The sequence below is a fragment of the Boleophthalmus pectinirostris genome, unplaced genomic scaffold (genome assembly GCF_026225935.1).
Source record: "Boleophthalmus pectinirostris isolate CB_2022bp ecotype Guang Dong unplaced genomic scaffold, ASM2622593v1 HiC_scaffold_21, whole genome shotgun sequence".
In the NCBI taxonomy this organism is placed as follows: domain Eukaryota; kingdom Metazoa; phylum Chordata; class Actinopteri; order Gobiiformes; family Gobiidae; genus Boleophthalmus; species Boleophthalmus pectinirostris.
The window spans coordinates 26296777-26308992 of NW_026571175.1; the positions used below are offsets into that span (position 1 = coordinate 26296777).

The following is a 12216-nucleotide window of genomic DNA, read 5'->3' on the forward strand; positions in this document are numbered from 1 at the left end:
GTGATGTCATGTAATACTAGTTTTCAGAGGTTGGACCAAGTCGTTGTTTTGAGAGTCTCAAGTAAGGCTCAAGTCTTTGACCTCAAGTCTGAGTCAAGTCCCAAGTCAAATACAGGCAAGTCCAAGTCGAGTCTCAAGTTACTGGTCCATAAGTCCAAGTCAAGTCCAAGTCTGCTTTGAGCTTCAAGTCATTTCAAGTCTTTAATCAAAGTAACAAATATAGCTTAGATTTGTGCAATTTATATAATTTTTTAAACTAAATTCTTCTTAAAAAGTCATGGTATATTTATGATTATTTATATAAGAGTTGTAGAAATGCTAATTTTTCCTTTTTAAATGTCTTGACAAGAGAGCGAATTATTACTGTCAGAACAGAAAGAGTTAAGATTTAAAAGTGCTTAATAACAGCTAATATGTCAACTAGTCTAAGCGTCAAATCTTCTCAAGTCACAAGGCTCAAGCCCAAGTCAAGTCCCAAGTCACTGACATTCAAGTCCAAGTTGAGTCCTAAGTATTGGTCCATTTTATCCAGTCAAGTCTCAGGTCCTAAGAATAGTGACTCAAGACTGATTCAAGTCTAAGTCACAACTTGCAAGTCCCCACCTCTGCTAGTTTTCATGTTAACAGCTCCTTTTACCTTTAGTACAGAAGAGACTGGCAATTCAGGGCTGAAATCATTAAAAAAAATTCTAGTGAAAGTGTATGACATTTAAAAACAAAGTGGTGTACTTCCTGTATCACCACATTACATCACAAGGTGGAACCGAGTGCTTTCTGTTTGAGAAAGGAACTCCTAAATATACCTAAATATACAGGGTGTGTGAATGAATAAAACAAAACCCCAGGTATATTTTTGATGAGGAAACAATATTAGAACATGGATTAGAAAATAGCATAATATAGGCCCTTTAACGCCAAAGTCTCGGCATCGGTGTCAAAATAAAAAAAGCTGGATCGGAGCATCTCTAGTTCCACTTCTGAACACTGACCTCCCACTTGTTGTGTGAGCCGTTTCCTCTCTTGCCAGTGCGGAGCAGGTGCAAAAGCCCCGTTCCGTCTGAGAGCGCCGCCCACGTGGAGGAGGTGAGGCTCAAAGACGCACATAGGCGCCCATCACAGGAGGTGGACTCTGGGTCTGTACGGTACACCTCCCGAGGCTTCCCCAATGCTGTGTCCTGAAATACAAACAACACCATTAAATTATACTGCTGGTTTAATTGCAATCGAATCGCAATTTGAATGGACAGAATTTTTTAAGGGTCCTATATTACACAAAATTGACTCTTGTGAGCTTTTATCTGTGTAATAATGTTGTTAAATTATCAAAAACAGACCTGGAGTTGTGTTTTGTTTCATACAGTCATGTTTGAATAACCCTTTATTATTAGTCTGTCTACATCTCCAAAACTCAAAATGCTCTGTTCCAGTTCCAGAGTTAACAGCTCCTTTTACCTTTTGTTCAGGAAAGATTGGCTAAAATTATCCAAATGATTCTAGTGAAAGTGCATGAAGTTTAAAAACACAGTGAAGCACTTTCTGTATTATCAAATTACATTTTCTGTTTCAAAGAAGAGCTCTTAACCTAAATATGCAAGGTTTGTGTGTTAAACATGTGTGAATGAAACAAAACACAACTCCAGTTATGTTTCTGATGAGGAAACAACATTATAATTTATATCAGAAAACAGTGTAATATGGGTTATTTAAGTACCATCATTTCCACATTTCTACATACAATAAAAAGTTTGGTCTTATTCCATATAAAAAACAAACAAACAAACAAACAAACAAAACATCTAAGTGTAGTTTAGATCACTACAAACAATGAGATTCTTGTATTAGTTTGTCACTTCATATCTCAGTCTTTTTGTCAATTCTTCTTTTACAATGTAAACTTTGAACAGAATCCTATTACTAAAATATAAATTGCAAATCTAATCACAATTGCAATGCTTATTAGAAAAATCTGATAAAGGTGCACTGTGTAACTTTTCTGGTGGCGAGCTGAAAACCTGCTGGTCAACACGAAGCTGGAAAATTCAACTTCATGTCAATAAACGAGTCTGTCTCCACGGCAACAATCAGACGACGTGACGCTATAAGGGCAAGAGATAAAGGTCAGGTCTGTGAAGAGGGATAAAAGGACCTCTAATTGCAAGTCAGACAAGTTTAATGCCATACAGTGGAATATTCCAGGTATAAATAAAATACAGTGATAAGGAAGCAGACAGAGAGCTGGCACTGAGCAATAGAAGTTTTCAGTCAAATTATTAAAGATGATTAAAGGTCTTATATTAGGCAAAATTGACTCTTAAGAACTTTAAGCCATGTTATAATGTTACCTCATCAAAAACATACCTGGAGGTGTGTTTTGATTCATTCACACATGTTTGAGTAAACCTTTATTATTAGTTTGTTTACATATCCAAAACACAATACGCTCTGTCCCACCTTGTGATGTCATGTAGTGGTAGTTTTCAAGTTAACAGCTGCCTTTTTACCTTTAGTTCAGTAGAGATTGGTAATTCCAGGGCTGAAGCCATCCAGCTGATTCTAGTGAAGGTGTATGGAGTTTAAAAACACAGTGGAGTACTTCCAGAATTGCCACATGACATCACAAGATGGAATAGAGAAAAACTCTAGTCTAAATCTAAGTCTAAATATGCAGGATTTGTGTGAATGAATAAAACATAAACACAACTGCAGGTATGTTTGTGATGAGGAAACAACACTGTAACATAGATCAGAAAATATTGTAATATAGGCCTTTTACAGATGCACTGTGTAACTTTACGGGTGGAAGGTATACTACCGGCTTGATGGACATGTTGTTGTTTTGCTGGGAATGTTGGACAGTACTGCATTAAATGTTTCTTTCTAACAAAAATGCATTGGAAAAAACTTGTATTATTGTCAGTGGGGTTGCCATTCCATTGATCTGACCTGTAACTTACATATTAGTTTAATACCATACTGTGGGACAGTCTTAAGAAATGCAATAACATTTCCATTGAGACAAGCAGGTTTCACTTCATGGAAACCTCTGACCTCACAGCATTAGGATTCATTCGCTCGACAGTAGGCAGGTACTTTTTTTATTTAACCAATTTAACCAATCGCTGCTATTTGGTTGTGATGTATGTAATGCGGCAAATCCTATAGGAAGAAGGGCAATAACGTCTTTCCCCTTGATAAAATTCACCAAACATTCTCTTCGTTCCAGTTTTAAATCCTTGATCTCGGGAATTGTTGCCAACACAGAATGTTTGGCTTCATCTACATCCTTCTCAACTGCTTTGTTTACTGTTGTGCTGTACCACAAAAGGGACTCAGACAGGTGCTTGAGTTTGACGTCATGGCTTCACAGCTCTTCGCTGACTGGCCGGTGCGCGGTCTACAACCAGGTTCTTGCAAACCGTCTAGTGTATTCCGATTCCTGACCTAGTCACTGGAGAGAAATGAAATTGAGCGGAGGCACTAGGTGGTACCAACCTGGCTAGGTGCCGGACCCCCCACCACAAAAAAGTTACTCATTGCTCCTTTAAAGTCTAACCTTGTACGTTTCTGTCTCTATCTCTCTCTCATTTTTCATTAGTTTGTAAAGAAAAAAAATACAGTGGCCATTGAGCTCTATATAAAACTGAAGGTCACATTGTACTGCAGCTGAGAGTAAAAATACTGTGGACTCCTAAATAAGATGTTTCTTTAAAAGTGAACAGCTGCACATGTGACTGTGTCCTACACACGTGTATCCCATTCATAAAACACTCCGACTCACTCAATAACAAAACATATAAAACATGTGGCTAATGGACAGAAGGAGGGAGCCGGAGTGAGTCAGTGCATGAAAAACAAAAATATCATCTGTACCATTTGGAATAAATTTAAAAAGTAACATGATGTCCTTACTAGTCTATTCAAGACCACATCAGATATTTTGTCCTTGCCGTGGATTCTTGTTCTTGTTCATCAATTAATTTTTCAAAAGTAAAATGTCTGTGTAATCCCTCAATCGTCCAGGTAGAAAAAATAAAAAATTAAACAAAAAAATACAAATTGTTAACATAATTGAACTCCACTTTTGTTTTTCAAAAGTAAATAATTTTATTAATACCAGAAATGAATCGATATAGTAGTAGTAGTAACTAAACTTGATACTTGTTTGAACAGAAGTAGATCACAGTAGTAGTTTTATGTTTATTTAATATAATTCCGTCTTGAAAATCAACTGACCCAAGCCTTCATATTCCGAACGATTTATTGATATAGGAATTACCGTGACAGACCTACTTAGAACAGTGTTTTCGTTCTCATTTTCAAAGAGCACCTACGTACAGCAGAGCCATTGAAATGTGAACCTTTTATGTTTTTCCTGTATAGGTTATCCCATCAAGTGTGCAATGATATGAAAATCAGTACAATACTCATCCATGTGCCTGCCTTTTACATTCAGTAACCTCCTGGATTCATTACTAATACACAGATATACCTCAACATGAGCCTCTATTACCGATGCTGAGAGCTACTGTCTATTGAAAAGCCGATGCTGTAGTTGCCATGGAGCGTGATACTTCTTCTACATCAACAGCTAATGCACCAACACAGTATTAACTTATAAATCTTTATGGAGAAGCAACCCTGTGCATAACAACAATGTATATATCAATTTAAAGGGCCCATATTATGCAATTTTTTGATATAAGTTATAATGTTTCCTCAGGGCAAACATTCCTGTAATGCATTATAAATGTAATGAATTACTGTCATCCATTGGTTTTTGCTGTCACGCAGTAATGTAAGCCATTACAGGGAAAAAAATGTAATATTTTACTTGCGTTACAATGCTTTTTCAACCTAGATTGAAGTGGTGGTTTTTTTTGTGTTTTTCTTCATACAAATTCGCTAAAATCACCGCAATATCAGCAGCAGTGAAACACCATCGTTACGGTTCCGAGTGTTAGGACGGGTCTGGAGGTGCGCCCATGTAGACCATTGGGTGACCATGGCTGAAAGGACCGACACAGAACTCTGCACTCCATGGAGCTAATCACAGCTGATGCCCAATCACACTTTGTGGAGGTTCCACGGGCTCAGGTTTCTCTCAGGGGCGGTCCTAGATTCCTGGTTTAGTCCTGGTTTAGTCCTGGTTTATCCTGGTTTAGTCCTGGTTTAGACCTGGTTTAGACCTGGTTTAGACCTGGTTTAGACCTGGTTTAGACCTGGTGCAGTCCTGGTTTAGACCAGGGTTAGTCTTGGTTTAGACCTGGTTCAGTTCTGGTTTAGTCCTGGCTGAGTTCTTCTCTCATGTGGTAATACAGGGGGTCCTCCACTAGAATAATTTGGATGATTTCAGCCCTGGAATTGCCCATCTCTACTGAACTAAAGATAAAAAGGTAGCTGTAAACTTGAAACCTACCTCTAAATGACATCACAAGGTGGAACAGAGCATTCTAAGCACTGAATATGTAAACAGACTAATAATACAGGATTATTCAGATATGTGTGAATGAAAGAAAAAACACAACTCCAGGTGTGTTTTTGAGGAGGTAACAACATTATAATGTGACTAAAAGCTCTCAAGAGTCAATTTTGCATAATTTTGGACCTTTAACAATACAAATTAAATAAAAATAAAAGTTGAGTATATAGGCAAAATACAATTAAAACAAAGCTGGAACTATAATTTATGTCCCTATATCTGTCCTATAGAAAACATGAGCCTGTATTATTGATGGTGAGAGTTACTGTCTATTGAAAAACCTTATGCTGTAGTTGCCATGGTGTATGACACTGCATCACCATTGGCTAATGTACTGACACTGAGACACCTTTAGACTTCCTGTACACTTGCTTTCACCTCGTTAAACAAGCTCCAAGCAGCCACTTACCTGCAAATGTATACAAAAGCTCCATCTGAGGAGAGTAATTATGTTGTAATAGTAGTAATTAGGACCAAACCAACACATTTCTGCACAAGAGTAAATTAACATCAGTCACATCTGAAGGACTAGAGTTAGAATTTTCAAAATGATGAGCTGCTGTGGTCCTCTTCCCTCTAGGAAAAAACACTAGTGCAGCAGTAATTATGTGTAATCATCTTCACGGACATGAAAGGAGTCTATGTAAAAAAGGTCATTTGGCTCGTTTGGCTCGTCTCACTGCAGATTTTAGGTATAATTAACAAGAAATGCAGCTAAAAGAGAGGAAAATTTAGGAAAGAAACAACTGTTGTTGATGGAGTGCTACGTCACATAAGACAATGCACTAAATTACTCTGAATTTGAATAAAGGTAATAAAATATGTTTATGACTCATAGAGGTTTGAAATATTGCAGGAGGAGATGGTTTTCTGGAGTTGATTCTGGGGCAAGCAGGCGCTCAAGCGCTAGAGAGGGGTTTGGTCGCCCCCTACTGGAGTGTCAGAGGATAAAGGGATTTAACAAACAATTCTTTGGCCAAAGTACGAGCAGTTTAACCAGGACAAAGTACAACAGCACTTCTGGGTTTTCTGCCTGCATCCTCCCTGAACAATATTTACCAAAATGTATATTATAATTTTTACATTAAAGGTGCAAAGTGTAACATTTTGGTTGGGGGTCCGTCACCTGCTTGTTTCTATGAATATGTCATTGCTCTGCCTGGATTGTTTCACAGTATGACATTAAACAGCTCTAATTTACTTTATTAATTCTAGGTGGTTTTACAGCTCAAAAATATCTAGAAAAACATGCATTCTGAATGTGGGCGGGGTTGTTTCTCCACAGATCTGACTTGTAACTTGGTCTGGTTTGGTCTCCATGGTGATCGAAAGGTTTAATATCATACTGTGAAAGATTACAGAAAAAGGAATAACATTTCCATGGAGAAAAGCTGTTGATGGACCCTCCACCAGAAAATGTACGCACCTTTAAAGATTATTATACATTAGATCCATCAGAAAAAAGATAAAACCTGCATGTGCATTTCTTTGTTGAGATTCAAGTAAGTGTACAGTAAAATTAACCAGAAAATACAGAAATATCTTTTACGATCAACTTCTTTTTCAAGTTTTTTCAACTTTTTTAATATATCACCTGTACCCTGCTCTATTATATAATTGTAAATGGCAACACATCACAAAGCTGTCTGAATGAAAAGAATTAACAATGCTCAATCAGGTGTTAGCTAAACCAACTAAAACCACCTGTTGTGCAGAAGTCTACTATCAGAAACAATAGAAAAGCAGGAGGTCACTGGCCCTTTTCAGCACCGCTTCCATGGCAATTGGCAACTCAAAGCAAAATATTGTATTATATGTTTAAATGGTCAAAAGCACTCAAAAATAACACGTATAAACAGGAAGCTGAAACCAAAGAATAGTTGATTAATGCATTTGTTCTTACCAGAGTGACTGTGAGACTGAGCACCCGTCCTTTACAGTCGACAAACAGAACGCTGTCCTCGTACCAGGGGTCTAAATGCAGGTAGTTAAACATGCCAAACGCCTGCATGTGCTCCAGAGTGTACTGAGAGTCCTTCAGCTTCAGCTCCTCCACAGCTGCACAAACACAAATACAGAGTATAAGTGTAACAAATAAAACAGCTGAGATATATTTATATTACAATATTTCTATATTTTATTTTAACTTTATATAATTATGCCTTATTTGACACCAGTTGCTAACTCTTTTTGCTACTTATTTTGAATATATTATTACCTTTTATATTTTTGCTCTTTATTATAATTTATTGTGATGTGTGAGCTACTGTGACCAAAAAAATTCCCTTGTGGATCAGTAAAGCTGGTCTAAGTCTAAGTCTACTACAATCTAATATAATACTGAGGTAAGCCACACATTTTAACTGTCACAACTTGTACCAAAGTAAAGTGTTTGTCTCCACGAAAGTTATTACTTGAGTATGATGAGATGCAGAACAGTGAACAATGAGAACGCACATTTGCCTGTATCAGTTTGATAATACAAACACTTGAAAATTGAATAACTGTAGGATATATATGAGACTAATGTCATACTTAGACTTGGACTTAGACAAACTTTATTGATCCACAAGGGAAAATGTTTGGACACAGTAGCTCACACGTCATAATATAATATAAAAAAAGAGCAAAAATACAGTGAAATAGAAGCAATAACCTTAAATATACTATTTATTTTAATTAATTATTACTGTGAACTGTGAGCATGTAGATAAATGCTCAAAACACTGCCTGATTCAAAGATCTCTACTAAAACAAATGGAGTAAAGTTATTAAAATATGACCATCAGTGAAGGAAAGGAAAATGTTCACCATAAACATACGCACTTCTTCTTATTATACCGCGTTTATAATATTCCTGATAAGAAATAACTGCGTTTTCCACATAGCATGAAGCAATTGAGCATATGTTTAATTTATTATAGTTTAACATCTAAACTGTCAGTGTAGTGGCTAAACTAAACTTCAGCTAGATGCTAACAACAGTAGCTCCTCACCTGCATCCAGCTCTATGGTGTACGTGGGAATGGCGTCCAAAGACAGTCTGTAACTTTCAAAGTGTGGGTCCAGGAGGTCTCTGTTCACTTTCAAGGAGTAGTTTGACACCGCCATGGTTTGATTTATAAAACTAAATAATGCTGAAGAAGATGCTGCAAGAGTGGTACACGTTTCCCTGCTTGAGTTCAACACGGAAACGTTTTACAGCGGACCGAAAAGCGGCGGGTGCTCATGGGAAATGTAGTTTTATTAAATTTATGCTATCAAATCACTGTTTAATATTTACATAAACAGTTATATTGATTGAATTCTATAAAAAGAACAATTTTATGAACAGAAATTACATTTTGACACTTTTTTTGTAGAGATTTGGCAATATGTACCCAACACGCGGAACCTTTGAGTCTTCGTTTACAGCACGAAACCAATTCAGAAAGGGACCGAGTGCTCCCCAGCTGATCCGCCTCGACAAAGGTATGTATTTTTGTTTTTATTTGGTAATTGTGATTCAAATATCGCGTGTTTTCTATCATTGCATCCGTCGCTCTTTATTTTCAGACAGATCATGAGCAAAGACTCACAAATGAGGGCAGCCATTAACCAGAAGTTGATAGAAATGGGCGAGCGGGAGCGGTGAGTGGTCCGTTTTTTTGCGGCAAATCAGTCTCAGCTCATTATTTACGCAAAACAAAATGTGAAAATACTCTGAATACAATGTAAACATGCGGTAAAACAGTTTTGCATGTGCTCCAGGTTAAAAGAGTTGCTCAGGGCGAAGCTGGTGGAATGTGGGTGGAAGGATCAGCTGAAAGCGCACTGCAAAGGTTGGTAATTGTTGTGAATCTGAATTGTTTTTTGTCTGTTTTACAACTTGTTTATGTTCTGCTCAGATGTGATCAGAGAAAAAGGACTGGAGCATGTCACAGTGGAAGATTTGGTAACAGAAGTCACACCAAAAGGCAGAGGTAAATTAATAATTCTTACAGCAAAGCCTGAAGATACAGATATTTTAAGTTACTTCAGATTCCAAGGCACAAATTTAAATAGATGTGGTTGATGCTTTAGTCTTATATTAGTTTTCTGGTTCTCAACATTGCTTTACGATTTTGTGCAGTACTCATTTGGTGACTAGATAAATGTAAAATAGTAGGGGTGTAACAATAACCAAAATATCGTGATATCGTATCATCAAAAGTCTCAATAATATCGTTGGCTGTCACAATATATCCAATCACAAGTTTCTTTGCTTAAATTCATTGTTATGGTGCAGCAATAGCTAAAAAAAAAAAACAGAGGGAACTACATCGACCATGATCCCTTTGCTTCGTTTTGGCGCAAACTACATGAAGAAATAGCAGTTCTAAGCACTTTTAAATCATAGTTCTTTGAATTAAGTCTTGTCAAGGCATTTTAAGAGGAAAAAGTAGTATATTTTGTTAGCCTCCACAATATATCACAATAAATACCGTACCGTGGGATGTATATCGTGAAAATATTGTACCGTGGGATTTGGATATTGTTACATCCCTAATGAATAGGCACACACCTGAGTTGGGATGGTCGGTATGAATCAGATAGTAAAAAGGCTGCATGAACGTTGTCCATTCTCGACTTGCTTGTGTCAGTCATAATCTGAGGCACTTCTGTTGGTGCATTTTTTCTGACAAATATGGTTTTCTGTATTTTAGCTAAACAGATATACAATATATTTCCCCCTTTATCGTTGGTGGGGATCAAATTAGTTAAAAATAAGGACATCTTGGGCATTTCTTGTATAAATCTGGGACAAATCACTTGTTTTGAATAAATCTGTTGGGATTGGGAACACATGACTCAAAACTGGAACTGTCCTGGGTAAATAGGGACATGTGGTCATAAATATTCATGCATGCCATACTAGGTGGTGTTTTGCTACTACTACCACAGCTATCTTGGGGTACACAAACACACACGCCACATTAATACACAGACATACAATGACGTTATGCGCCGGTCTGATTGAGTGTTATATCCCTGACCTCGGATTGGTGGAAAATGGCTGTAACCCCTGCAGCCCAAAAGCAAAAATTGCAAAAAAGTAGTAATGTTTCTAATTCTTTATACCAATTATGCCATATAATACAAATGTTATATGTCATCCTCTGTTGAGAACTAAATCTAAAACTTAACTAACTCTGGATTTTTTTTTCACTTTTCTATTTCAACACAATTGCAATACTTAAAATTACATATTTTCTCATAATGAAAAAGAATGCAACTGTATAGTGCAGTAAAATGTGTGCATGTGTGTATAGTTCAGTTTATGAAAGCTGGAACAATACTTTTTGGGGGTCAATAGGGATTTTTTTGTACTAGTGAGAATATGTGGGTTATTTTTCTGTACCATGATGAGATTCAAGCTGTAGTAAACTGAATTATTAACTTTTATGAACCATTATGGATACAAAGTAATTGCTTAAGTGTTCGGTTCTGTACTTTAATTTAATAATATTGCACATTTGAATTACATTTTTGGGGATAATTCTGTGTTATAGTTTGGTTTCAATATTATCCTCTATGTTTACTTCAGGAATCCATCACACTTCAAAATGTGTTATCCTGACAGACCTATGTAATTGTACTTGTTACTAAGAAGTCCTTTAGAGCAACTTGCGTGATGTCTCAGTTTAATCAAATGGCCCTGTATTTTTATGTTTTCCTTGTTCTTTTGCCCCACAGCTTTGGTTCCCGACAGTGTAAAGAAAGAGCTCCTCCAGAGAATCAGAGCCTTTTTAGCTCAACACGCCACATTGTGAAGACGGCAGCTTCTGTGTAGACATTTTCTATTCATTATTACAGTCACAATTACAACCTCATTGTTCCACATTGTGAGCCACGACAAAGTGTTATTTTTTATTTTGTATTGTGTGTTTTCATAATAACTTGAGTTTGTGATGCCGTAGGTTTGAGTATTGAATAAAATCATGCCTATTTTTGGTGACTTGTTTTTGAGTCGTCTCTCATTAAAGGTGCACTATGTAACTTTTTAGTTGAGGGTCTGTAACCTACTTGTTTCTATGGAGATATCATTGCTCTGCTTGTAATGTTCCACAGTATGACATTAAACAGCTCGACCAAAAATATCTAGAAAAGCAGGCATTCTGACTGAGCGGGGTTGCCTCTCCACAGATCTGACCTGTAACTTGGTTCGATTTGGTTTACATGAAGATAGCAAGGTTTAATACCGTCCCGTGAGACATTTACCAGGGTCCAGAGCAGGGAGGGGCCCTTCCCAAAATCTGTAATATGTAATTTTCATACAGAGAACATCAGTGGTGGAACGTAACAAAGTAAAAGTAGTGAAGTACTTGTATCTGTACTTGTGTGGATACTTTTTTACTTTTGATATGTCTTAAGAGCAGGTATCTCTACTTTCTATTCCATTATATTTTTGAACTGGACTGAAAAGTAAACACATTTTTCATTATTGTTTGAGACCCGCTGAAATGGCTGAGGGGATTATTTTTAACACATCTTGTAGTTTGAACAAACACAAATACACACACACACAAAAAAAAATGTTACAATAAAATGATCAGTTCAATTGTTTGTTGAACAAAATGCCACACAAATCTTTATCAAACATCACTAAGTTTGAAACTATTAGATGTCAAAATCTGCACAAAATACTTTTACATTTTACTCTTTGGGTACTGTATATTTTTAAACTTGAATACTTTTACTTAAGTAGATTTTTTCAT

General features: G+C 36.7%; 2 protein-coding genes across 2 annotated transcripts in view; one reads left to right on the forward strand and one right to left on the reverse strand.

Annotated features, from left to right (window-relative positions):
- nudcd1 (NudC domain containing 1) overlaps nucleotides 1–8660 on the reverse strand; it is a 66939-nt gene extending 58279 nt beyond the window's left edge. Inside the window, exons 1-3 of the mRNA XM_020934417.2 lie at nucleotides 8476–8660; nucleotides 7383–7537; nucleotides 990–1175 (exon numbers count right to left, since the gene is read on the reverse strand). Coding sequence (XP_020790076.1) covers nucleotides 990–1175; nucleotides 7383–7537; nucleotides 8476–8590 — 456 coding nt within the window. The 5' untranslated portion in view covers nucleotides 8591–8660. The remainder of the gene's footprint in view (nucleotides 1–989; nucleotides 1176–7382; nucleotides 7538–8475) is intronic.
- Nucleotides 8661–8897: 237 nt separating this feature from the next.
- Nucleotides 8898–11456, forward strand: LOC110168936 (transcription and mRNA export factor ENY2-2). The gene is made up of 5 exons (XM_020934434.2): nucleotides 8898–8950; nucleotides 9035–9109; nucleotides 9230–9300; nucleotides 9367–9441; nucleotides 11195–11456. Exons 2-5 carry the CDS (start codon nucleotides 9042–9044, stop codon nucleotides 11269–11271), a joined length of 291 nt encoding a protein of 96 aa, XP_020790093.1. The 5' UTR covers nucleotides 8898–8950; nucleotides 9035–9041; the 3' UTR covers nucleotides 11272–11456.
- The last annotated feature ends 760 nt before the right edge of the window (nucleotides 11457–12216 follow it).